The sequence below is a fragment of the Vollenhovia emeryi genome, unplaced genomic scaffold (assembly GCF_000949405.1).
Source record: "Vollenhovia emeryi isolate VEMERY1.0 unplaced genomic scaffold, V.emery_V1.0 DF939265.1, whole genome shotgun sequence".
Classification (NCBI taxonomy): Eukaryota; Metazoa; Arthropoda; class Insecta; order Hymenoptera; family Formicidae; genus Vollenhovia; species Vollenhovia emeryi.
In genome coordinates, this window is record NW_011967101.1 from 14,001 (window position 1) to 41,360 (window position 27,360).

General features: G+C 39.4%; 4 protein-coding genes across 6 annotated transcripts in view; 3 read left to right on the forward strand and 1 right to left on the reverse strand.

Annotated features, from left to right (window-relative positions):
* LOC105559558 (fatty acid synthase-like) overlaps positions 1–2,953 on the forward strand; it is a 9,863-nt gene extending 6,910 nt beyond the window's left edge. Inside the window, exons 4-7 of the mRNA XM_012007939.1 lie at positions 7–183; positions 280–643; positions 717–2,200; positions 2,450–2,953. Coding sequence (XP_011863329.1) covers positions 7–183; positions 280–643; positions 717–2,200; positions 2,450–2,835 — 2,411 coding nt within the window. The 3' untranslated portion in view covers positions 2,836–2,953. The remainder of the gene's footprint in view (positions 1–6; positions 184–279; positions 644–716; positions 2,201–2,449) is intronic.
* A 1,734-nt stretch (positions 2,954–4,687) lies between these two features.
* Positions 4,688–10,139, forward strand: LOC105559526. The gene is made up of 4 exons (XM_012007883.1): positions 4,688–4,714; positions 4,786–4,842; positions 4,905–5,001; positions 6,148–10,139. Exon 4 carries the CDS (start codon positions 6,153–6,155, stop codon positions 8,262–8,264), a length of 2,112 nt encoding a protein of 703 aa, XP_011863273.1. The 5' UTR covers positions 4,688–4,714; positions 4,786–4,842; positions 4,905–5,001; positions 6,148–6,152; the 3' UTR covers positions 8,265–10,139.
* A 557-nt stretch (positions 10,140–10,696) lies between these two features.
* On the forward strand, positions 10,697–14,958 carry LOC105559527 (NADH dehydrogenase [ubiquinone] iron-sulfur protein 3, mitochondrial). 3 transcript variants are annotated; one of them, XM_012007886.1, is made up of 6 exons: positions 10,697–10,873; positions 10,947–11,027; positions 11,273–11,520; positions 11,990–12,235; positions 12,477–12,659; positions 14,744–14,958. In XM_012007886.1, exons 1-5 carry the CDS (start codon positions 10,810–10,812, stop codon positions 12,621–12,623), a joined length of 786 nt encoding a protein of 261 aa, XP_011863276.1. In that variant the 5' UTR covers positions 10,697–10,809; the 3' UTR covers positions 12,624–12,659; positions 14,744–14,958. The 3 variants fall into 3 exon arrangements, with proteins under 3 accessions (XP_011863276.1, XP_011863275.1, XP_011863274.1); XM_012007885.1 differs by having other exon boundaries at positions 14,763–14,958; XM_012007884.1 differs by lacking the exon at positions 14,744–14,958 and having other exon boundaries at positions 10,698–10,873; positions 12,477–13,055.
* A 629-nt stretch (positions 14,959–15,587) lies between these two features.
* On the reverse strand, positions 15,588–27,248 carry LOC105559528. Its single transcript, XM_012007887.1, has 6 exons — positions 26,927–27,248; positions 20,359–20,571; positions 18,804–18,930; positions 18,184–18,363; positions 16,050–17,291; positions 15,588–15,755 (listed from the first exon to the last, which is right to left on the reverse strand). Coding segments are annotated over exons 1-6 (1,905 nt in total). The 5' UTR covers positions 27,069–27,248; the 3' UTR covers positions 15,588–15,754.
* Between the last annotated feature and the right edge of the window lie 112 nt (positions 27,249–27,360).

A 27,360-nucleotide genomic window follows, 5' to 3' on the forward strand; every position in this document is an offset into this window, starting at 1 on the left:
AATCAGTTTCCGTAGAAAAGACTTATTTATTGCTGAAAAAACGACAGAAACGAAAAGAACCAATGGTAATTCAAATTACAGAAAAAAATCTGTCATGGCTGGAAAATATAAAAGCAGCACTGAAAAAATGCGACAGTGTAGATGAAGAAATACTCCTTGTATCGCAGGGCGAAGAAACGCTTGGTAAGATTGCGGAAGAAAATTCTTAAGCTTTTAAAGTGTCTCTTTGACTACCTTACATGATGAACAAAAACATGTCTTGTCGTTTTTAATTCGTAGGCTTGGTCGGACTCATGACTTGTATGCGACGCGAGTTAGGCAATGCAAATTTGCGTTATGTCTTTATCCAGGACCAGAATGCCCCCACATTTAGCATATTCGTACAGTTTTATGTGGAGCAATTGGACAAAGGATTAATGGCAAACGTTTTGAAAGGAGGACAATGGGGCAGTTATCGACACTTGCCAATGGATCAACAGAGCAACATGTCTTCTGTGCAGGTGAAACACGCCTATGTAAACACATTGACAAGAGGAGACCTCAGCAGCTTGAAATGGATCGAAAGACCCTTAAAATACTATCGTCCCGACAAGTTTCCTAATATGAAACTTTGTTACGTTTACTATGCTCCACTGAGCTCCAGGTAAGTGCCAATATTACTTACTGATATTGAGATAATGAAGGCGTGACACGTGAATAAATTATATGCACGACAGGGATATCATATTGGCGAGTGGAAAGTTGCCCCTGGATATTTTGCCGAGGAATATAGCTACGGAAGAATGTATATTGGGACGTGGATTTTCGGGGAGAGACGCTGACGGTCGTCGCGTGATGGGTATAGTCGAAGTTGGAGGACTGGCGACTACAGTGGTTGCAGATCTCGATTTCCTTTGGGAAGTACCCGACAAGTGGACGTTGGAACAGGCAGCAACCATACCTATCGCTTACACAACTAGTTACTATGCTTTGTTTATACGAGGTCAATTGACAGCGGGCGAAAGCATATTAGTTCACGATGGTACAAGCGGCGTCGGTCAAGCAGCGATTGCCATTGCTCTGCACGCTGGTTGTACCGTCTTCACTACCGTTGACACGTTGGATAAAAGAACATATCTCAAGAAAATCTTTCCGCAGTTGAACGACAAGCACATTGGCACTTCCCAAGATACCAGTTTCGAACAGCTCATAGATTTTGAGACTCAAGGACGTGGAGTGGATGTCGTGTTGAATTCACTGACAGATGCGAAATTACAAGCTGGCATCCGGTGCCTGGCGTTCGGTGGCCGTTTTCTTGACATCAGCATGCATGATATGTCGAAAGTCAGCCGCGTGAGCATATCAACGTTAGTAAAATATACTTACCATAGTATATTGTTGGATATGGTATTTCAAGAAAATAAAGCGCAAAAGAATAAACTGATCAAATTCTTTTCGGAGGGGATAAAAAATGGCGCGATACGTCCGCTCCAATGGACTGTGTTTTCGGAACAACAGCTCGAGCAAGCATTCAGATTCATGGCGGCACGCAAGCATATTGACAAAGTGCTGTTGAAACTTCGTTCTGAAGAATCAAAGAAGTATGTATCACCAACGCCAAAGACAGTGTCCGCGATCTCACGTACTTACATGGATCCGGATAAATCGTACATCTTGGTCGGCGGTCTCGGCGGATTCGGTTTAGAACTGACAAATTGGATGATCGGCCGCGGCGCCAAAGTTATTGTTCTTGTATCACGCTCAGGCATTCGCACTGGTTACCAGGCAATGTGCGTGAGTCGCTGGCGCAAAATCGGTGTAAATATCGTAGTCTCCACAGTGGATGCCGCGACATTATCGGGTGCCGAAGACTTAATTCAAGAAAGCAACCGGCTGGCTCCGGTAGGCGGTATATTCAATCTGGCAGTTGTACTCCGCGATGCTCTGATCGGAAACCAGACGGAGGTTGATTTCAAAGCGGTCATGTTGCCAAAAGTCGATATTACAAGGAATTTAGATGCTGTGTCCAGGAAGCTTTGCCCATCGCTAGATTACTTTGTGGTATTCTCATCAACATCGTGCGGTTACGGCAATATTGGTCAAACCAACTACGGTTTCGCGAATTCAACCATGGAGAGACTAATGGAACGGAGACAGGCTAATGGTTTACCCGGTCTCGCCGTTCAATGGGGTTCCTTCAAAGAGGTCGGCATAGCCTCAGGTAATGCATCAAGTGTTTGAGTGAAGACCTGAATCGAAGGATCGAAACTTTTCAATTTATCTTTTCTTTGGTTTCGTAAACTCAATCTTGACTGACGTCTTAATTCTGTACCCTTCTAAGACACTAGAACTAACATATTGTTAGTTTTATCGTATTCATACTTTGCATAAAGTTGTTCTAGATTCATTGTACAAATACTTTGTATGTTTCATGATCGTAGTTCCTATTTTGATTCTGTTATGTTTTCAGAAACAATGACAGATAACGACGTCGAGATGTTGGGTATTCTACGACAAGGTATATCAAGTTGTCTTGCGACAATGGATATATTTCTTCAACAACCGCATCCGGTGTTAACTTCTTTTGTGTTGGCTGAAAAATATAAACCCGATGACGACAACAACAAGACCAACCTCGTCACAACCATTGCTGCTATCCTAGGCATTAAAGATGTTAATTCGATTGATCCTAACAGTCAGTTAATCGAAATGGGAATAGACTCGTTAATAGTAACGGAAATAAAACAGATTCTTCAGAGGAACTATGCTATTATGTTGTCGACTCAAGAAATCCGTTTGTTAAACTTCGCCAATTTGCAAGAATTATCTTCGACCAATAGTGACAAAGTTGAATAGTTAAAATAATTATTTTATTTATTTACCCTGTTTTATTATACTTGTTCACTATTGTCGATGTTATATTTTTGTGGAGTTTGTTGCAGCATAATTATTAATATTAGTTTAAAAAATTAGATAATCAGTTTAAAATTATTTAATATAATTTTAACCAAACTATATAGGAATACGTAGGCAAAGTATTGACTTCACGTCATTTATTCACTCGGGAACCGAGTTGTCATAATACAAATAGTGCGAAGGTACACGATGCGATCGAAATTTGGAAAATTTCGATCGCATCGTGTACTTTTGCATGATCTGTGATCTTATTCAAAATATAGTAGAGCCTCAGAAACAATTAACTTTGAGAGGTATTCTATATATAAAGTGCAATTATATTTAACCGTATTTTTGGAAGTTAGCGTTGTGCAAATTTGATAAATATAAATCGAGTAGAGAATAGGCCTGAAGAGGCCTCTTCGAGCAACTGTGTATTTGGTGATTGGATTGATTAATTAATTATCCGTATTTAGTAACTGTCGACTTAATCTTGCATAATATTGTGCGAAGTTGCTGACATATTCAAACATTTGGTCATTAAAACGCGAATGAATTATGAGATACGGAATGAATCGGCATTAACAGCTCTTTCTAATTTTCGTTAAACGTTTGCATCAAAAATAGTAAAAATTGTTGGGAATATATAATGAAAATTATAACTTTGACAAAATAAATAGTTCGTCAGAACAAAAACATGTATAAACCCATGCTGCGCCGAAAGATTTCAGAAACATTGCAAACACCTTTTACTGCAACATTGTAACATTGCATGGAAGTTTGTGAAATGTTTCAGCAACGTTGCTGCAATCTTGAAGCAACATTGAAATGTCCTCCCTCAGACATATTACAATGTAAGATTGCAGTAATGGCACGGTGCAATGTATTTATAATATTGATTACATTATGCGTTATTTATATAAATATACAGGATACTTAAGATTTTAATAGGTTGTTCGAAAAGTTTGTGTTAAATTTCCTATACATATATGTATAATATAATATACAGGAAATAAATTTTGCTGGTTGAATTACCAATTAATAAATTAAGATTTGTTAGTCGCTCTTAGGCTGGTATTACATTTGTCGTACGAACAGTGACTAAACGATTGATTCATTAATTAATTCACTTAGCAAAATTTTTATTTAATCTTATAGCGAATTCGGTTGCTTGCAAAGTGCGCACTAAGTGCACACTAATTAGGCTTTTTATAGCCAATTCTCTTATATTTAACTTTGTCTTAAATATATGTTGAAAGAGATTTAGCCAAAAATGATCCGTATGGATGCTATACAGATCATTTTACTGGCTAAGAAATATTTCAAGAGATATTTAAGACAATCTTTAAATATAAAAATTGACGATCCTTAAATACAAACGAAACCTAAGCCCGCTGCAGACGATGTTATTTTCCCTGCTGGATTGCTTGCAATCTAATAAATTACTACCATTGCACCACTCAGCACTCAGGATTTCTAGTAATTTACCAAATCGCAAGCAATCCAGCAGGAAAAATATATAGCATCGTCTGCAGCGGGCTTTAGCGTGCACTCAGTTTGCGCACTGGTGCAAGCAACCGAACTCGCGATTAGTTTAAATTTTTATCGAAAGTTAGCGATAGTCAATTTAAATCTTGTACCGCTCATTGTCAGAAAAAACAGTTTAACTTTCTGCAACTTTGATTGGCTACTGCGCCCACTTCCGCCGCGCGGCAATTTTTCCCGCGCCCTGTTTGCCGGAGTCGTAAGGTGATAGAGGGCGACAGGGGAGATTAGGTTAAGTTGGAAGCATTGCCCGATACGGTGACTATCTGAAAACAGTCGGAATAACAGTAACAACGTAAGAAAACTGTCCCGGATAATAATTGCTTCTCTTCTACTTTATTACATCGGACACGTTTCGTTACATAGGACACGCGAAACAGCTGGAAAGCCTTCCTCCGCGCCTCCACGTGTTCCCTTTTCTTGGTAATATATGTGCTCTAGATCGTGTGTCTCACTGGCTTTAAAAACAAACCTTTATTCCACAGAAATGTGGCACTACCGGTCTTATTCGGGGATTGAACGCCAATAATAGTACACAGGAGAAGATTCCACAGAAATCGCGTAGCGAAAATTGCGCCTCAGGTTTGTACATTTCTGCTGTCCCATACCTTCGTGTAGTTGGCAAACAGATTTAATATTTTTTTTATTGCAATTGTTTGGGCATTTTGGAACATACTCGCGTAATTTAGGAAATAATAGATTATTTGTAATAAACGGAAAATTAATTGAACGTACAGTCAGCGGACATAATTTTTTTAAATTTGTTTCTGTCATTTGAAATTGTCTGGGAAACATCTTGATATCTTTAATGTTTGGGAAATAATAATTTGATTGTAATACTTAAATTTAATATCTGAAAATCACTTTTACTTGTAATGTAATTGCTATGTACATGTGTCATATTTCACTTGCATTGTTCCTATATTTGTCCAAACGATTGCAATAATAAAATATAAGAGGTCAAGTCCCCTATTATGAGATAGACTCCTAATATGGGATAGCCGAGTTTCTGTTAAATTAATTGGCATCATCTGTCGGTCTCTCCATGTACTTATTGCCCTTAGAGTGAAATCTGTTTAGTGGGAAATTGATTGTTAGATCGTGTAATCTTTGCGAAGAAAGATTTGTGATTGAACTTGGACGTTGAAAATCTGCTGTCTCATGTTAGAAGCCTATCTCGCAATAGAGGACTTTCCTCTACTAAATTTGTACTAACTACGTAGGCCTGTTATCCAGAGTAAGGACCGCTGCACAAGCTTCATTAATACAAATATTAATGTGTGCGTTTTCGTTTGATCTCTTAATGTTTTATTACATTTATTTAACCGGATTTGCTATTTATTAGCAAACGATAGTTTAGAACTTTACAATACTAACATTGACGTCTCTTTCATTATCACCGCAATACTTTTGGTTACACGGTATCTTCTTACACTGAAATAAAGCGTCGAGTGTCAACAGGCACCTTAACATAATATGTTATAGAAAATCACGAGTGGTGGTCTTTAATATTTTTAATTGTACAGTTAATATTGGCTGCTTGTTAGCTGCCTCTAATATTCACTGCCAGTACTGAAAGTCTGTAGTTTACGTATCGTTAGAGGCAGCTAACAGCTGCAGCCAATATTAAGTGTACAAACTGTAGATTTTCATTTCTGTTAGTGAATATCGAAACGTAGTAATTTATAAACGAATTGCTATTTATATTTAATACTTAATCTGTTTTAGATAAAATGAGTGCTCAAAAACCTATAAAAAAAAGGTCTAAAACAAGTTCCAAGCGGTTTCAATACCAGTGGTTTGATGACAACCCTTCATGGAGAAGATGGGTAACAGTTATTCCTGATGATCCTTCTAAATTTTTCTGTCGGGCCTGTAAAAGTGTATTAACTTGTGGTCTCTCAGAAATGAAACGACACGAATTAAGAGAAAATCATATAAAAAATATGAAATGCTTAAATGATGGGATCAGAACTACACAAGTGATAAGTAAAATATCGTCTGCCGATACAAATAACTTAAATGAATTGGAAGTGACTCGATCTTTGTTAAGTGCAGAAGATTTTAATTTTAACGATCGTGTCAAGGTAGCAGAAATAAAATTAGCGACATTTTTCATGGAAAAAAATATATCATTTGGAATTGCATCCGATTTAATTTTGCTCTTGAAAGATATTGGAAAAGAATTCGGCGCCTTACAATCGTTGTCTTTAGGGAGAAGGAAATTAACCCAAATTATTAATAATGTTTTGTGTCGTAAAGAAACTGATCGGATTTCCGCGGCTTTGAGAAAACATAGATTTTCAATATATAAAGATGAAATAGATCTTATGAGTCATAAATTGTTTCCAATAATGGTCCGTTATGTAGAACCAGAAACGTTAATCACTAAATGTGATCTACTACAAATGATTTATTTGGGTACTGATTGTTCGCCTAATAAAATATTCGAATCTTTAAAAAGTGAGTTGTCGAAAAAAGATATTTCACATCAGTCGATCGTTGGTCTTGCTTGCGATAATGCTTTAGTAAGTAGAACTTCTTCCCTTAAAACAAAATTAAGTGAAACAAATCCAAATCTTATTACGCTTTCATGTGTGTGTCATACTTCAATGTTGGCAGTAGAAGAGGCTTGTCACGTGATTCCCAAATGTTGTGAGCATTTTGTCAAAGGTATTTTTACACTTATTAAGAATTCCAAAAAAAAATTAATACATCGAAAACTCAGCATGTTCGTCGAAAATTCTTCGATGATTTCGAAACATGTAGAAACATTTTGGTTATTAAATTTTAAATACATTCAGAAAATTTTGGAAATGTGGCAAATCTTAAGTGACTTTCTAATGGAACAATCGAGTAAAAATAGTCATTCTGCAAGTGACTTGTACAAGATTTTTCAAGATCCTGCGACAAAAGCTTATTTTTTCTTTTTGAAATTTACTCTGGACGTTTTTAACAAATTTAATAGTAAGTTTCAAGCACGGAACTCTCTGATTCATGAGTTACAGCCTTCATCTATGGAATTGTTGCTTTGGTTCCTCCAAAAATTTATCATCCCTCTCTTAATAGTTCCGAAAATATTCGATGATACTATAGAAAATTTGGAGTTCTCTAATCACGTAAATCATCTCCCTTTGGAAGAAATTCATTTTGGTTTCGAATGCAACACATATTTAAAAGAACTATTAGATAAGGGAATTTGCTGTAAAACGGACATTGATCTTATCCGAAAAAACTGTTTAAAATTCTACGTTAAAGTAAGCGAACAAATTCGTAAACGTCTACCAGTTAATGACACATTTTTGCACAATGTTGCTGTCTTTTCAAGCAAATCGGCATTGTTTGATTGTGATCGAGTTTCCACATTTAATAAAGTTGTTTATGTTAATCGTAGATTAGGTGGATTGGCTGATGAAAAATTAATTCAAAATGAATGGGAGTCTTTATATGAAATCAATTCAGACAAGAGGGAAGAGTGGTCAAAGTTGTCATTTGATGATATGTGGATACAAATAAGTTTATTTTCCACAGATGAAGGAGTACCTCATTTTCCAAATTTACGGTTACTTTTGACAGTAGTGAGAGCTCTTCCTCACTCAAACGTTGAGGTAAAACACATAGCTTCTCTCATGCCAAACGCGAAAATGAAGAAAAAGACTAATATATCAATTGAAACAATAAATTCCAATTACGTTGTACGGTATGCTTTAAAGGACAGCGATAAGACTGCTTGCACTATGGCAGTAACACGAGAACATTTAGACTTAATGACTTCGAAAAACATTTATGAATACGCAAAGTTCGACCAGAAAATCGATCTTCCATTGCCTGTGCAAGATGCATAACAGTGATTTACCCAAATGAATCAAGTGTAATTGAGCATTTAAAGCCCGATCTACATGTACTCTTTGCATCTAAAAACCTTCTATTTTGTGACCAATAAAGACAGTCTCCAAATTTATTTCACGCAAGAGCTTTTTACGATATCCACTTTATGTTTTCATATTTATTTAATGTTAAAGATTTCAGAAACAGTTCAACTGAAGGATTAAAAGAATTGTCTTCACATGGTAGAATCTTTTCAGAGAGAGAGATTTGTTTTATATGTGGAAATGTGAAAGATTGAAATGATTTTGATACCTTTCTAATACCCTAGTTTTCTAAAACAAAAAGCTAAATTAAACTACAACACAAACAATAGAAGCGGCTTACAGTCATGCTGAATCCTAGTACTTACAATTTATAAATTGGTGGGGGGAAGAAGGCAAATGCGAGCCAAACGCAGGTATTCGTGCGAAAATGTTCCATACGGAACTTTTTATTGAATTTGTCATCTGGCATGTTCACGTGAGTCTCCAAATGGCGCCTGATTCTTAAAATCTATATGTTGTGCACTGAAGTCGAAATTGTGAAATCTAATTAAGGAGTATATCTGTAAAAATCTCTGTAAAAAAACTCTGTACCGCTGTATCTCTATAAGCTATGTAACTCGCCATGTTGTAGTTTTTACATTTAAATAATTATCCAGTGCTAAAATATACCGAAAAACTCCTATTATAATTTAATACACGAAAGAAAACATTTATTTCAATTCAGCAGCCGTGAAACATCTTGTTTTCCTCTTTGATCAGGCTCGATTCTATTTGACGTATGTAATAAGTTACGTATTGATTACCTAATCGAAAGGGGAGTTGTCGGAATATTTTGCAAGTCCGTTCTACCGATTACAAATTCCATTTTATTAAAAAGTACTCTTATTTTACTGTACATCGCACAAATTGTCATGACGAATGTGATATTTGTAAGTGACCGCGTATCCTTAAGAGACATCGTATCGCAGCCGAAGTGGAAGAGTCCACCGAACCGGGAAATATGAATTATATGTTCAGCTAACGAATATAAGTAAGACTCTAGCGTGATCTTCCTGCCAAGTCTGACACGAGTATAGCTTTGAAATAATTTAATATTTTATTGGCCTGTTATTGTTTTTCATTTGTCTTTAATATTTTATATTCGAAGGATGATAAATATGTAAAGCTCGCGCAAACATTTCTCTTGTAATGACTAAGGCATATTACAATGTGCTAGAATCGGAATGGCCTAATGCTCGTCATTATATAATCCCGTGCCTTGTCTCTAAGAAAAAAAATGTGTATCGCATAAGAAGCGAAGAACACGTGTGTGTCCGCTACGTTATAGGAGTCTCGAGAGGCTAAATGTGTGAAATTCGAAAGATGGGCAGAAGTAATCGAGAATTTTGTTAACTGTGCAGTAGAATGTCCAGCTAGCACCAAAGCTGCAACAACACGGACATAAAAGCACGTCTGTTTCTCAAGACACGACGAAAGCCTTGCACGTATTTTCTACGCACCAGCTGGCGCATTTCACTATTGTTACGAGTCGTACAACGTCGTTTAATAAACTCACAAATTTATACAATCCAGAACAAATAAAAAAATGAACGTATCAGTTAAACGAAACAAATCGACTTACCTATAGGCAGAAATGGAATTGGAAAAAGAATGACCCGAGCTTTTAACATGAAGCCAAGACAACACGGTGGGAAAACGTCTCAGGACGAATCTTTAGAAGCCCGCCTGGGGCTGCTACGAGTGACTTTAATCCTTAAGCTACGGCTGAACTGAATGCAAAGCTACGCCGCTGTACAGTTCTACCACGAAGAGTAAGTTAATTTATTAATGCCGCAATCGGTGTCATTTTTCACGAAAATGTATGGCTTCGGTAATGTAACTTGGTAAAAAAAACAAGTAGGAAAATTTGAAAAAAAAGAACATCCTGTAGGGAAAATGTACTTTTTAACACTTGTGTTAAAAGTATTGTACCATATTGTACTTCTAAAAAAAAAGTTTATTACTGAGAGAGCGTTAAATATACGTAAGTAATTTTAAGGAGCAAAGGTGTGTTCTTTTTCAAAACAAACGTAGAACAGTGACAAAAGGCGTTAGAAAGCTGTTGATGTCGCGTTGAAGTAAAAACTTCAGAATGCTTTCTAAATTTTTCATCCGCGATGATTCTTCGCGGAGTTTCAGAGATTTAAAAATTGCCAATTTTTAACTTGATATGAAAAGTGTTCCTCCCCCTTTTTTGAGTAGCGTATTTGATAACAATACTATAAAAGTTTTATTGAATATTTACTTTTAATTAAAATACAATCTTCTGACAATCACTGTACAATTATTAACGATTGGTTTATTAATATTAACTTCTAAATGTGCACGATACGTAATTTTGTTGAAATACAATTTTACTCCCCCCCCCCCGTACATACGATAAGCGCCCTCTAGGAACTGTGGAACGCTGGTGGAAGTTGCGGGACATGTCCTACTAATAATCGCGTTTCCGAGCGTATTTAAAACGTTCCTTGGAAAAATGACATCGATATTGAGAAACTGTTGGAGACTGTCGCGAAGTTTGCCAGCTGCTACGCCGAAATGTAAAGAGATATTGGTCGCGGAAGAAACCCGTCGTCGTCAAATTATGTAATAACGTGCGCACTTGTTTGGCAGGTTATGCTGTCGCTTCTCCGTCAGCTGTAAGATATAACGCTACGACGGCCAGCGAGGATACCGAGAAAACCGAGACTCGTCGTACGTATAATTTATTTATTTGTAGGCTAATCTTCGTAAATAAGTTATCGCATTGTAGTCGTAGCTTAGCGGGTTATTAATTTTCACGTTAACTTTTGTCAACGAAAAAAAATTCTGAAATATATGTGTACATAGGATATTTCAGAAATATACTATATAAATATACATACATATATGTGTGTTGGATGTGCGTGTGTATGTGCAAAGTATTTATTAAAATGGAATCGTCTTACACGTTTTTACAGCCACGGTGCGGAAACCCAGTCATGTGGACGTTGATCGTTTGACACATTTTGGCCGTTATATCAGCGAATGTCTACCCAAATACATACAACAGGTACAGCTGGCCGCTGGCGACGAGCTGGAACTGTTAATCGTCCCCGATGGCATCATCCCTACGTTCACATTTTTAAAGGATCATCATAACACGCAGTTTGTTAATCTGGCAGATATTACTGCTATAGATGTACCCAGTAGACAGTACAGATTTGAGGTACGTTTTACTTTAAACGTACGCACTTTAAAAGGAACTCTCTTTCGGGACGGGAAGGCGTTAAGACGGTTTTCGCGGAGAGTATCGTTATAGTCTGGTAGAGTCAGTCTTAAACTTATCAGAAGCAGTGTTTATTAACAGCCCATCCAACCATCCCAGCGAACGCGATCAAAGTAAATTACAGCTAAATATTTACAAAGTACAAAGAGAGTTCCTTTAAAACGTACGAACATTTTGTACAAGTGTGACTTAAGTCAGCGACACAATGCTTTTTCGCTTGGACGATGCTTGGTTTGCTTGCGTGCACCTTTGCTGGCTAGTGAGAGCCAGACAAGATTCCACGTGATAGGTCAGACGAGTCAAGATTGCATCCGGATTGGTGCTCACCAACATGCAAGCAAAAAAGCATTGTATGCCGTTGACTTTAGGTAATGAGATTTTGTATAAATGGAATTACTTATCATTACAGCTCGTTTACAACCTACTATCGTTGCGATACAACTCGCGTATCAGAGTTAAAACGTATACCGACGAGTTGACGCCGGTTGATTCCATCTATAGTGTATTTAAAGCTGCTGATTGGTACGAGCGAGAGATATGGGATATGTTTGGTGTTTTCTTCTCGAATCATCCTGATCTTCGTAGGATTCTTACAGACTACGGCTTCGAAGGTCATCCACTAAGGAAAGATTTTCCACTCAGCGGATACGTTGAGGTTCGGCAAAAATTTGTAGGACATTCTACTAGCATTAAGTCAACTTGTTAACAAAATTATTACGTTGAAAAATGTACTTACAGTCATTTCTGTTTCTATCAAAATTGCGGCCGTTAAAAAATTCTTACTGAAATAACAGTAATGTCTTCAAGTGTCTAAAGACAATTGTGAAATATTGAATTTAATATTGTTTTTGTGTTTGTTATGTTGAAAGTAACGATTAGTGATTTCCATATTTCAGGTGCGCTATGACGACGAACATAAAAGAATAGTGATCGAACCGTTAGAATTGACTCAGGAATTCCGTAAATTTGAATTAGCTGCCCCGTGGGAGCAGTTTCCTAATTTCCGGGACGCTCCGCAAATTGCTGAAACTAAGGAAAAGTAACTGCTCTCGCTTAGATCATAGTCATTGTTCGAGCAAGCAAGTATAAAATATATTGATAAAGTGTAATATATATTGATATTCTTTTCTCTTGTTAACCATTTCTGGGAGCCTGATTCGTGGGCACTCGTTTTAGAAATATAAAGATTAATTTTACAACTGTATTCATTTAGAAGCATATTCTAGATTGCAAAATTACAGCTGTTTCAACCTGCGCTCCTACCGTTCGTTGTTAATATTATTTTCAGAAAATTTCTGACCTGCTGTTTTCAAATAACTAATTTCAACCTGATTCAATATCTTAAAAAATAAAGATATGACATATACACCGGCCGTGCGTGTACATAAAATAAAAGAATTTAAATAATTGATATATTTAACGCAAGTGGCGTGTCAATAGGAAAAATGTCAATAAACTACTCTGAAATTTTTTTTATATTTTGTGTATTTGTATAGAGTTATATAAACATAATATATATTTTTTTTATATTACACACTTATGAACTACTTATGACCTACTCATAAGGCATTATTTCCGGCGGATTTTGAAAGAGCCCGGAATACGAGTCGATCCAAGCCTCTTTCGAGCGCCGAAAGACGGCATTAATGCTAGAAAGGCGTGAAATCTACATTTCGCCGGACATGTCTTGCTTACACGGTCACAAGTCTTGTACTTCTTGCGGGTTCTCTCAATTATTCTTATTCTCAAAAAAGAGGCAGCCTCTATTCGAAAGCGATTCTTACCTCCACTGACTAAGACGATGGCTCGCCTTACAAGTAAAATCCACTTCCGATCATTCTAGCATTAAAATATCGATTTATATGTATACGATCGAGTCTTTAGGAGACATTATGCCTACAATGCGTAATTGTTTACTCTATCGTAGGCCTATCAGAGACGACATTGGTACATACGCTAACTTAACCATCGCATTTTCGTCCCGATGCAACTAGCATCAGTTATGACCGCTAATTTGTCCACCTAAGTACTCGAATAAAAACTAGATTATAGTCTTCGTGCCGGTGAAAAAATTTTACTTTCAGAGAAAGGGCATGTTCGTTTTCCTGATGTAAGGCAAGAGATTTTTTTTTTACGCTTTCAAAGAAGGACGTGTTCTTGTGTTTCTCAAAAATTCTTATCTTGAAATATCTATCTAACAATAATTCGCTTTATAAAGATTACGACAGGTAAGATTGCATTGTGCGATATCTCATCGCCGGTACAATGGCGTTTGGCGGTAAATGTGATGATCAAATTGGAGTCTAGTATTATTGACACAGAGTGAAGTTAATTCGTGGATATAATTTCTTTTTGTATCTTAAAACGAATCAATATTTGGTCTCTCACACGGTTTTCAAAGATCATACAATACAATAGATATTAATTTTATCATTTTTATCCTTGAATATGTAAAATAACTTTTATTATTTATACCTTTTTACATTTCTATCGCATTAAGTATTGCTGGCTTTAAGCACTTCCTGCATTCCACCATCATAAGTACTCGTTTTAAATGTTTTGTTAAGTTTTGTTATCTCGCTATTCCCACTTCTTCGTTTCTTAAATATTGTAACAATATTGGATCTTGACAAAACCGCCTGTTTTGGAAAAGTAAAACGATAGATAGGACTACCGGGTCAGAATCGGGTTGGGGTTTGGTGTTTCCACCGCAAAAACGCTCACCCCAACCCGATTCTGACCCGACTCTAGCCCGACTCTGACCCTCGGTGGAAACGTAGTCTAATAAACGAATTCATGTTGTAATTCTTTTCAGATTATAAAACCACACATGCAGCATTCAACTGTATATCATCATAAGAAAAACATTTGAAATAAATGGTAGAATTACTTCACTCTGTATACAGTGTATACAGTGTATACAGAGAAACACAAGAACACGTCCTTCTTTGAAAGCGTAAAAAAAAATCTCTTGCCTTACATCAGGAAAAAGAACATGCCCTTTCTCTGAAAGTAAAATTTTTTCACCGGCACGAAGACTATAATCTAGTTTTTATTCGAGTACTTAGGTGGAGAAATTAGCGGTCATAACTGATGCTAGTTGCATCGGGACGAAAATGCGATGGTTAAGTTAGCGTATGTACCAATGTCGTCTCTGATATAGTTTTACTTTTCCAAAACAGGCGGTTTTGTCAAGATCCAATATTGTTACAATATTTAAGAAACGAAGAAGTGGGAATAGCGAGATAACAAAACATTCAAAACGAGTACTTATGATGGTGGAATGCAGGAAGTGCTTAAAACCAGCAATACTTAATGCGATAGAAATGTAAAAAGGTATAAATAATAAAAGTTATTTTACATATTCAAGGATAAAAATGATAAAATTAATATCTATTGTATTGTATGATCTTTGAAAACCGTGTGAGAGACCAAATATTGATTCGTATACACACTAAACAAAATTTCAGATTAATGGCGATAAGTATTTACAATAAATAGTTCTTTCGAAGATAGATTACTTTCTAAATTTGAGCTTTCATCGATTTCGCTAATAAGAAATGTAACGACAGAATGAAACGTTTTTCGTTTCCGAGATGAATGTTTTGTACAAGTTAATCAAGCGTCGGTAATTACCGAGGACTTGCAGTAATTACAAATCTACAATAATTATAAAAAGTGTATGATATACAATAAGACTTTACCACATTTACCGCGCTCTGACAATCGATTATAGTTTTTACAGTCAATAATTGTTCGGCAATTAATTATCGTAGACAGTTCGTGGACTATAAAGTCGCCGGACTGAGCGAAAACTTGGATGCTTCCTTTCGCTGTAACTCGCTCGGGCCGAAGACTTCGTCAATGTAACTTCAATACACGACACTCGTGCTAACATCACAGTTTAATATTATATAATATAATTATATAATTTTAATATTATATAATTATATATTTTTTATTATTATATAATTTTAATATTCGGCCACTTTCTCACTCTTTCTCGCTTTTTCTCCCACACACTTAAATATATGCTGCTCGCACGGCTGCTTTTTTGGCGACCGCGCGATTAAGCTCATGTGTGCCCTCGCAAAATGTCGAGTCGCATACGACTTCTAATTCATATTTTTACATTTTTAAATTCGAAAAGTTGGGATAATTTAAGGCTGGTTTATGCAAGACCGTAACTGTTAACTTATGCCGGGATCGGTAAAAATTGTCCAATCACCGTTAAAAGTGAAGAGAACAGTTGACTGTAATTGGTTAATTTTTACCGATTCCGGCATAAGTTAACGGTTATACGGTCTTGCATAAACCAGCCTTTACTCGCTCGCGTATATGTCTGCGATTATCCCAATAAACATATGATTATCCCAAAGCTCAAATTCGAAAATGCAAAACGAAAAACTACAATTTCCTCAATACTAACGATGAAAACAGACGTCTATACTTAAGTTTATTTGGTCTATTATACTTTGTCTATTTGGGCGGGCTTTTTCAACGCAGCCTGCCTTCTCCGGATGAACGGCACCATGATCCAAAGAGACGAGCCGAACACCAGAATGATGCCTAGTATACTGAAGATTGGTCCGTAGCTGCCGATCTGCTCGAACACTATACCGCAAATCGGCGGACCCACCAATTGAATGACACCGTTGACGAACAACGAGATGCCGTAGGACGAGGTGAGTTTCTCCGTGCCCAGCATATCAGCCATGATGACGGCGGTGATGCCAACGTAGATGCCGGACGCGAGGCCGAAGAAGGCGCAATAGACGGACAGTATGACGTACGTACTGGAAGTGGGCAGGATGGCCAAAGAGATCCCAGAGGCGAGTAGACCGCCGATGAAATACCAGTGCTTGGGCATGATTTTGATGTCGGAGAGAGCGGAGCCGCCGATACGGCCTACCAGGTCGAGCATGGAAACGATCGACAGCAACAGCGACGCGTCCCAATTGTTGAAGCCTAGGGAGATGGCGTAGGCCGGCAGCAGAATGACGAAATTCGTATAGCTGATGGCGTTGGTGGAGTTGGAGATGAGGATGACGAGGTAGATGGGATCCTTAAGCAGACTAAAGTCGAAGAATTTGTTCTGTTGATCCTTCTCGTCGTGTTCGCGCCGTTTCTGCTCCCTCGTCGTCGACTTTCTGGTGAACGTGCTGGAGATGGCGTTCAGCGTCAACGTGGACGCGCGCTCCGGGTGCAGAACCGACAGCGTGCTACCATGGTACGGGGTGCTGACGTAGTTAAAAGAGGACGTGCTGGGCGAGTGCAGCGGTGACCTCATCGTTCTGGTGTATTTGCCGGAATCGATCACGGCACCGCCGCGCTCTGGCACGGCATGCAACGTCGGCGTGCTGTGCATCTGCCCGCTGATCTCGCGTCCGGTGGGCATGCTGATCTTCCGCGTGCGCCCTTGCACCGGTGTGTTCTTGTAATATTCCAGGGCTACGCTCGACGCGCTCTTCGGCACGATCGGCGCAGCCTTCTCGTTCACCGAGTTGCTCAGTGACGCCAGCTGGCTGTTGCCCTTCTCCGTCGCTTGCTCGGGGCTGCTGGTGACGGTCCCCGACATTGTCTCCCCGTTATCCTGCGCGTCGCTGTCGTCTGGAGGCCGAGCCGGCACCAGGTGCCATTCTACCGGGTGGTACAGAAGCGCGCTCGCCCAGACGTTTAGCGTGAGAGCACCCATTACTAACACTGCGCCTCTGTAAACGAACACGTCGATCAATTTTACTGTTTCATCGCTCAAGAGATTGACGGTCAAGTAGTTGACGATAGAGCAATTATTATGTACGTTACTTTTTATCATGTATACGCATAGTAACCGATCGAAAAATTATAAATAAGGTCTTGTTTAGCTCCTCGCGGTAATTTTATTTGTTACACAGCGTTTATCAGTTTTCGATAAATGTGAGATTAACTATATTTATCCTCTCTTCTCTGCCCTGTTATTTTTATTTTACTGCACGCAACAAGCTGTACATTATTACAATTTAACGTCTGATTAAGTTTGCTAAATTAAATTAAATTCGCTAAGTTTATGTATTTAGTCAAAAGATAAACGCTTGTAGATAAAGAAATCAAATTTAAAACTACACAACAGCCTATCTGCTGTAACATGTCTCGCATATATATGAGTTCGCTGTTCTTCCGGGATACCTATCATGGAAATGTTCGGAATTGTTCAATTATTTCCTAGATTTCTATCGTTTTCTGCACGGAGAGAATTTTCTCTTAAAATTTACCCTAAAAATCATGTAATCGTGGGACAACGTGGCATTTTTAAGAATTTTATGAGAGTTTTTTTGAAATTTTAGCATACATTTTACTAGTAGAATGTATGGTAAAATTTCAGAAACTCGTAAAGTTTTTCAAAACGCCACGTTGTCCCACAATTACTCGATTTTTAGGGTAAATTTTAAGAGGAAATTCCGAATATTTCCATGATAGGTATCCTGATCAGCATTTCTTTCAAAATTTCAAGATACACGTAACAGATTTATATTAAAAAGGCAGAAATTATTTGGAAACCTTTCATATCACTCAGATCGCAGAAACTGTTAAATTTTTCATTGAGCAGTGCAATCGTGGGCTCACCTGTAACCGTACTCGTGTAGAAGAAAGCCCAGAACGGGCGGAAGAAATATTGAGCCTAGTGCGCTGCCGGATATGCAGAGCCCATTGGCGAGTCCTCGTAGACGTACAAAATAAGATGTCACGATATATACAGTCGGAGGAAACGCTAGTCCAGCACCCGTACCTACCAATACACCATAACTGGAAACAGGAAATTGTATAAGAAACATTTGCGTGCGTTCGTTATAATAATATGTTGCGCAACGAATATTCCGAATATTCGAGAGAGAATATAACTTCAGAATATAACTTCAAAAAAGCCAATATGAAATTTACACACTTTTCTTAGCCCATTTCGTTTGGATACACTTTTTCATACCGCCACTCGTCTTTATTAATAGATTCATCTGAACATTTTGCTTTTGTAATTTCTGTTTTCTGTAATTTTTTTATTTTTGCAATGATGCAAACTACCTTATTACAGGATAAAATTAAGTATAAAAATAAAATTTGTCTTGACAAATCTTATTTTACTGAAGAAATCTTCTTTTTTTAACAAAGATACGATAACGATTGCCTTTACGAAGATATTCGTTGCGCAAAATAACGATCTGTCTCTATTAAAAGAAGAAAAATGTTACCTAACGCATAGAAAGGCCACAGAATTCGCGAAATAACTCAGCATCATCCCCGCCGCGGCGAATGTCCCCCCTATTAAAGTTACCGTGCGATAGGAATACTTGACCGAAAGTACACTAGAAAGTGGGCCTGAAACAGTAAGACATCAATTAAAAATACACAAGCACACCAGTGACAACATTGACGCTCGCTCAGGAACTATTTATACAGATGTATCCTACGTTCTTTGAATTTTGATAAAATCGTATCGCGATTATCGCTTTGCTTCGTTCTTGCGAAAAGGCACGCGCGGTCTGGCGTGATCCAGATTCCCGATGCAAACACAATACTTATAAACAAATTAATTCCTGAAACTATGTGTGTTTGCTCGGATTCATTGACGTGAATCATGCTCACGATGGAACACGCGTAAACATCGCGCAGATAATGGTAGGCTGATGGCAGACAACGATCCGTAAAACGCTCAAGACTGCCTTAGTAAAGTCGTAAAAGGCAATTGTACACGACTTACGTTTTTCTCTGCCTTGCCTTACGTCTACGACTAGGACAGTCTTAGGGTCGGAGCACAAAGCAACGTAATAGCTTACGACACAGACGTAAGCGTAAACGTAGATAGCGCGCAAGCTTTGCGCTCCAGCCCCACGGAAAAATATATACTCGTATATATTTCATTGTATACAAAGAAGAGTGGAAAGGATACATTCGTTTTATATTACTTGTATATGCGTTAAAAGAAAAAAAGGGCCCGTGCAGAAAGATTGTCGTAAGTGTTTACGATTTCGTAGTAAGACGCAAGTCGGTGTCGAAAGTCGACGCGCAAAGAATTGTCGTAGACGTACGTTCGCATTCATCGCGTCGCAAGGCGACACGCGTCCACGACAATCCTTTGTGCGTTGAGACTTCGCCGACAACGACTTAAGTCTCACGACAGAATCGTAAACGGTTACTACAATCTTTCTGCTCAGGCCCTTAAGCGTTTAGGCCCGGTCTACAATGAGTTGTTAGTCGTTAGTCAGAAGGCGGAACTATACATGTATGTCGGTCCTTTTTCTTCCACCCAGAAAGGAAAAGGATCAACATATAGTTGCGACTTCTGACTAACGACTCATTGTAGACCGGGCCTTACGGATCGTTCTCTGCCATCAGCCGTACGCGAGTGTTTCTCGGAACCTCCTATCTATCGTGAATTCACCTTTTCCCTTTTTTTTCCTACAAGAATGTAATGTACAACCCGCATACGCATCGTGACGCAATGTGAAAGTTAATGTACGCCAATAACTCTTGAGTTCCTTTCGCAAAAGTGTCGTGAGTACTGTAATCGAACCGATGTAAACACAGCCCGGGGCTTTTGACGTTTCGATAAGGCGTGGTAAACAGAGCGACAGACACGCCTAAATATTTAATCGCGGGTTACGTAAGCGCGAAACTGGGACAGGTTGCGGAAAAACGGAACCCTTGACGGGACCCGACCCGAGAAAGCTCTACATGTATGTATCTGAAAAGAAAAAAAAAAATCGTGGACCGCGACCTCGAGATACTCGACGGCGCGTTTCTTACCCAGCGAACTGTACAGGAAGTAACAAAGCGACGGTATCCATGCAGCTGCCGCCGGTGACGCGTCGAACACGTCGAGGAATTCGACGAACAATACCCCGAAGGACTTGATGGTGCCGGGGATGAGAAGGTTGACCATGACTGCGGCCAGGAGCACCAGCCATCCCCAGCCTCCGTCCGGTGGGACTAGCTCCTCCTCTGCCTTCTCATCTTTCTCTGCAACGGAGATGGGGAATCTCTTTTTTAATTCCTCGGGATCTCTTGATCTATGGGTCGACGAACTACGGCCCGCATGCCGCGAGTTTCTCTCCGACGCGCCGAGAAATTTTGACGAATTTTAAACTGAAGACATCTCACTTTTATACACGGAGTTTTCTCTTAAGGTAGTTATTTCGTAAAATCATTTACGTGAGAATTGTTTCAAATTTTTACAGTTTATTCTTTACATCAATACGCGCAAAATAAGACTAATTAAATTAAAATGGACCGTATCAAAGCTCTAAAAAAAAATGTTAAAGTTTGCTATGTTGCACGAAATATTACGTGTAAAACACGTTAAAAATATTTTCACGTGTAACAATATAATTCGTTGTAATATTATTACACGTGAAATATTATTTACACATATTATGCGTTAAAATACTAATATTTGCGTTTGCAAACGCAAATGATAGTAGTTTTTTTTAACTTAACGGTGAGTGAGATTCGTATGAGAAACAAATATGTTATAAAGTAAAATAGAACGAATAGCCGGGGGAAAAAATCAAAATTATTGACCGTTCCGTTCCAACAATATAAACAGTTAAAACTGAAAAATGGGAAGAATTATGCAGTAGACATGAGTGCAGTGTAAGAGATGTGGCAACACGGCATTTCGAAGAATTTTAAGAGGTTTTTGAAATTTTACCGTACATTTTATTAGTAATTGCTAGTAAAATGTATGGTAAGATTCTCGTAAAGTTCCTCAAAATGCCACGCTGTCCCACGATTACATGATTTTCAGGATACATTTTAAGAGAAAATTCTCTCCGCGAATGATTCTCAAGAATAAAATCCGGCCTCTCGATTCGTCACAAAATTTTAATGACTCTCGATAAGAGAAGGTTGCGGTTCTCCTACTCGATTCCCGCAAAAATCTTCATACCGCTTATAATAATACAAAGGCATCGTTATTCCCCCACGATACTTTGTCCTTCATTGATTCTAGATTTTTAATTCGTTTTCCTTTTTGTCGAGATTTTTTTTTGTCAACAAGGTCGCTAATCCAAAGTTCACTCGGTTGGTGCAGCCTCGTAATTTCTGGACTTTGTAATTTCGCAGAACTCCTTTATATGGAGATAAGCAACGCAAAAAGACGAAACGGATGACTTATCTTCGGAAAAATTTCAGTTGCCACGTGAAACACGTCTGTTAAATGCCACGCTCTATTTGAAAACGTGTAACTCTATTTGAGATCGCTGTAAGGTTAAAGGTAGGATCGTTATTTCTACACATAGACATATAAAAGATAGACTGCTTATGAGGTAGTGGGGGATGTCCTCCTGAGGGAAAAGGACAACACCAATTTATTTGGGTATCTATCTTCTTCTAGTGTACGTGATCACGTGGGCGTGAACACGTGATCGCCCTCAGATCACGTCCACTAGAGGAAGACAGATACCCAAATAAATTCATGTTGTCCTTTTCCCTCAGGAGGATGCCCCCACCTAGGGTTCCACTGCCTCATAAGCAGTCTATCTTTTATATGTCTATGTTTCTACAATACAACTCCGGTTTCCATCGACGTCATTTAATTGCGATCTTAGTTTAATGCCCGTTTCAGGCAATGCAGATTAACTTAAATCCCGGTTTAAATTACTGTTTATCTTCTCCTAATTTTTAAAACTGGAAAAAGATATAAAGTAAATTAAGCCGAGATCAAAGTTCATCTGCATTGGTAGAATCGGGCATGTGAATCATCTTTTGTCTCTTTCTACGGGGACAGAAAAGGACAGAAGATGAATTAAACTGTTTGTAAGATCGAAGTTAAACGACGAAAACGGGTATCGGACGCTACGTCGAAAGTTTTATGGATTATTTGTATTTATTATCCGAGAGGGAGAGAATATACGTGTGTAAAATCCGAAGCCGATCTCCCAGCTGGTTCACGAGTTATTTAACTTAGAAATTTGCTTGGATCCTTATGGAGTAGCAGCATATTTCCGTTTATATAAACGAAATTAGAAAGAAACAACATTGACAATATTCGGAAACTCTTTTGCGAGCGAATAAAATACCGAGAAACGTTTCTGAAAAAAAAAGTTCACATCGATTCACTAACTCGTTATCGAGTTATTAATTGAGAACCAATGCAAAATTCTGAAAGCGAGTTGTGATACACACTGCCGGCTTACAGCTGTTTCCAGGTGAAGTTCACGTCCAAAAGTTTCTTGCCGGCAAATCGCAATATTTACAAAATATGCAAATATATTCATTCGGGATGCCGTCTTTATGTTACCGGGCCTCGTTGAAACCTTTTAAAAAGGAACGACACGAGCACATGTAGCGCACATCTTAGCCATCCAAAGCTTAGAACTTCGTCAGGTTTTGTCTGGGACTGTACAGCCAGAACGTCTTTAAGGAAAAGACAATAAGGCCGAACGCGGCGGGGAATTGCCTCTACTTCCGATAGTCTATCGCTCGGCCGTGCGGCTCGGCAAACAAAATGCGGAACGGAGTCTAGCCGTCGGTTTGCACATTGCTAATCTTGTGTAATCGATTCGCGAGAAGACTGAGCAAACGACGGCAATTAGGCCGTCAGACAACAGGCAGATAATGACAGATGCGCGGCGGTGCGTTCCCCGGCGGGTGGGACCGCGGCGTCCCGGTGATAACGAGATGGAAATTGATATGCTAATGAACGGTGTGCGCTACGACTTCCTCGTATTTTGATTTTGCGGCTCGAGCTGAGGCTGAGCCTCGTTCGCGAACGAACGCGACGTAAAAGTCGCGCCGACTCATTCTGCTCTGTAAAAGTCAATCGGTGAATTATCACTGAAAACAGTCGCTGACTTGCGGTTACGATTATAGAGGAAAGTCCCCCTTTTATAAGCTTCTAATATGAGACAGCAGGCTTTCAACGTTCAAATTCAATCGGAAATCTTTTCTCGCGACGATTACACGATCTGACAATGAATTCTCGAGTGAATTCTCCACCAGACTTCAATCCTAGGGCAATACACTCATGGTGGAACCAACAGACGACGCCTATTAATTTAGCAGAGACCCCGCTATCTCACAATAGGGGACTTTCCTCTGCCGCTAAAAATTGTGGTACACTTATAACTGGAACTGAGTGAGTATTCCACTGTTTTTCAGTGATAATCCATGATTGACTTTTAGAGAGTGGGGAGCGGGAGGCGGCAAAAGCGGGCAATCCCATGTGCGTGTGGACAGAGGAAAAGTTGTAATTTCTCCCCGTCGAAAGAGCCACGCGCGATACGTTTGTGATACCAGCCGCGTCGTGCCGCGGAAGTCATTTCCGTTCCGACGTGCAATCCCATTCGCTTTTATGCGCGGACAATAGACGAATTAAAAACGACTCGCGCGACGGGAGTTCAATTAGCGTAAACGGGTGTCTCCTACGGCTCGGGCTCTTCCTATTTTCGACGCGATTGCCCGCTCTTTCTGGACAAAGGCATTTCGATTGGGAGCCCGTCTCCCGTGAGATCGAGAGCTTTATTTTCTGACGGAGAGGAAGCCGCCGACGTATGACTTATCGGCTTCATTTAGCATTTATATAATTACACTTCAGTAGAAATAAAAGATAAGTTTTTCCAATTAAAAAAAATTATCTACCGTGGATTGCTCGAGATATCGACTTATCGGGGGAATATGAGCGAAATGAAAAGAAGTTTTAAACTCCTAGAACTAATTTAATATGACGATAAATTTGCTCTAGCACCAATTTTCTCCGCGGTTTATTCGCGCGTTTATTTTGCCGTTGTTCACACATTCACACATTCACCTTAGTATCTGATACGAAAGGAATTACATAGCACTTTCAAAAGTGTATAGATCTTAGCGCTGCGCTACACTGGACGTGCATTAAATTAATAAAGGCCAGGAGATTTTACTACGACACCAAAATTGGCAAGTACGGCACGTTTTGATCATTACATCAGTTTTACACTCAGTCATCTTACTTCTTGGCTCTTGGGCCAATTTTTTAACCGGCCCCTCTATTTATAAAGGTTCTATCTATAACGGCCGATCCCAAACGTCATATGATCCCGAAGATGGAGTAACGCGGAAATGAGAAATGGGAAGGAGCGAAGCGGCCCTCATTAATGGAGACGGTTGTTGAACGTGCGACGAGGAGTTTAAGAGATACAATGATAGTAGCGGTGAGATAATTCGGTGATACGGTCGTATCGTGATAAGAGGTGTGCGATTCGTGTGAGAAACACCATTCTATGTCTGGTACGTGTTTCAGATTCAATAAGTATTTCTGACTTGGATTTTGTTAGTCGATTTAATAGAAAAAAAAAGGTGCGGTCTATTTTCACAGCGCATAATTTATTGTCCATTATTATTTGTAATTATTGCGGTTTACTTTATCACAGCCAAATCACAACGTAACTTAAGATCCCGCACAAAATAGCCTTTTTTTAACGTGGGTAAAAAAAAGCGTACACGCCACCCCTTTTCCCCTTTACGAAAGATTTGCTATAAAAAATTAGCGGCAATAATTTGTGGTCAGTAAAGTCAAATATAAATTATTCTAATTGTGTCTGTGTATTATTAAAAAAAAGCTGTGCGTAAATTGGCGTAACAATAATTCATTACATTATTATACAATCAAGTTACAACATACTCCCTAGAGTATTTGGAGTGAAAATAGAACCACGGAGTGAAATGTTCACTCTAATGGAGTAAACATGTTCACTCCAAAACTTTAGAGAGTAACTTAAAATAATAATATACGTTAATACAAAAATAATAATGTAAACTTCGTACACTCCGTGAAATAAAACGCATATCAAGACCAAAGAGAGTCGTGCGATGCTCACCGAGTCTCGAATGTGAAAAAAAAGCCATAAACTTTCCCATACAGCACGCATGTCTAAAAGACATCTTTACGGCCTGGTTCCACCAACGTTGCTTAACTTTGAATTTAGCTTAATTCGTTCTCTGTCCCTTTTCGACTCTCACTTTAGAAAGAGACAAACGTGAATTAAACCGAGATTAAAGTTAAACGACGTTTGGTGAAACCGGGCCCAAAAAACGACTTGAAGACGTCTTTAAGGCCCGATTTCACCAACGTCGCTTAACTTTAAACTTAGCTTCATTCGTTCTGTCTCTTTTCGACTCTTACTTTAGAAAAAGGCAAACGTTAATTAAACCAAGATTAAAGTTAAACGATGTTTGGTGAAACTGGGCCCAAAAGACGTGTCTAAGGCCCGATTTCATCAACGTCGCTTAACTTTAAACTTAGCTTAATTCGTTCTCGGTCTCTTTTCGACTCTTACTTTAGAAAGAGACAAGCGTGGATTAAATCAAGATTAAAGTTAAACGATGTCTGGTGAAACTGGGCCTAAAAGACGTCTCTAAGGCCTGATTTCGCCAACGTCGCTTAACTTTAAACTTAGCTTCATTCGTTCTGTTTCTTTTCGACTCTTACTTTAGAAAAAGGCAAACGTTACTTAAACCAAGATTAAAGTTAAACGATGTCTGGTGAAACTGGGCCTAAAAGACGTGTCTAAGGCCCGATTTCACCAACGTCGCTTAACTTTAAACTTACCTTAATTCGTTCTCGGTCTCTTTTCGACTCTTACTTTAGAAAGAGACAAGCGTGGATTAAATCAAGATTAAAGTTAAACGACGTTTGGTAAAATCGGGCCTTAGGCTCGGTTTCACCAATGTCGCTTAACTTTAAGCTCAGTTCAATACGTTCTTTGTCTCCTTTCAACTGTTACTTTAGTAAGAGACAGACGTGAATTAAACTAAGATTAAAGTTAAGCGACGTTTGGTGAAACCGGGCCTTGGACATGCGTGTTGTTTGGGTTACTTTAGAGAATTATGAAAAACGCGCAAACACCCCAGGCGGAACAACAACATGCCTTTGAACCGCGCCGAGGTTATCAGCGACAACCACAGCTGGCGTTCGCAAAAATCGTTACGTATCCGAAAGATAAAAGAGGAATGTCTCGAAACGGCGGGACGGGAGGACGAGCGTCGCTTCCTCGTGACTCCCATAATTCATCCCGCGATTGTCATCGTCCCGTGACGTCATTCGCAATCGCGTCGGCGAACGCGGCCTTCTACTCCCATGAGCTTCGATCGTGCGTCCCGACCACGCTTATTTACGTTGAGATCACGCTGTTCAAACGGACAATTCGATACAAATTTCGAGTAACGCCTCGCGAGGACGAAGCTGATGCGCGCGAAACTATCGCCACCCGGGGGGGGAACCGAGGGAGAGACGCGGTGTATCCCGGATCTCTTCCCGCGGCAGGGTGGAAGGCACGCGAGTCGCTTCTTCCGGGCTCGGGGGATCGTCGGGGTCGTCGGCAAAGCCGGCTTGGCTCACCTGGTCTATTGGTCCCGTTTCGACGGTCCTCCTTGTTGTCGGAGTTCTGCGACACCAGCCTGTAGTCGCCCTTCCGGGGCTTGCCCGGGCCGAACTTGATGTTGATCCCATTGTCCTGATCTTGAACCCGTTGCATCGTCATCGACCTTTAATCGCGGCTCGTTCGCGCGCGCGTACCATACAGTGCACTAAAAACCGAACACACGCGGACGGCTGGGACAGATAAAAACGCGCGGGGGCCCGCGATCGCCGCCACGGGGAAGAAATGTATCGTGTATGCGTGCTCGCGGGCGCGCGCCTCTGCGCGTGTACACACGGGATCAAACACAGTGGCGCGAAACGGCAACAGATAAATGCAAAACGCTGAGAGAGGGAGATGGACGGGTCGGGGGGGCGGGCGGGAGGGAGGGGAGGAGCCACGCGGGGCAAATTAG

Excerpts from the sequence above, each read along its gene's own strand:
- LOC105559526 (XM_012007883.1), top strand. The coding sequence starts at position 6,153 with ATGAGTGCTCAAAAACCTATAAAAAAAAGGTCTAAAACAAGTTCCAAG.
- LOC105559527 (XM_012007886.1), top strand. The coding sequence starts at position 10,810 with ATGACATCGATATTGAGAAACTGTTGGAGACTGTCGCGAAGTTTGCCA. Across the intron at positions 10,874-10,946 it reads GCCAGCTGCTACGCCGAAAT|GTTATGCTGTCGCTTCTCCG; the intron begins GTAAAGAGATAT and ends CTTGTTTGGCAG. Across the intron at positions 12,236-12,476 it reads CACTCAGCGGATACGTTGAG|GTGCGCTATGACGACGAACA; the intron begins GTTCGGCAAAAA and ends TCCATATTTCAG.
- LOC105559528 (XM_012007887.1), bottom strand. The coding sequence starts at position 27,068 with ATGACGATGCAACGGGTTCAAGATCAGGACAATGGGATCAACATCAAG. Across the intron at positions 18,364-18,803 it reads GTGGCCTTTCTATGCGTTAG|TTATGGTGTATTGGTAGGTA; the intron begins GTAACATTTTTC and ends TCCTGTTTCCAG. Across the intron at positions 17,292-18,183 it reads CTACACGAGTACGGTTACAG|AGGCGCAGTGTTAGTAATGG; the intron begins GTGAGCCCACGA and ends GTTCGTTTACAG.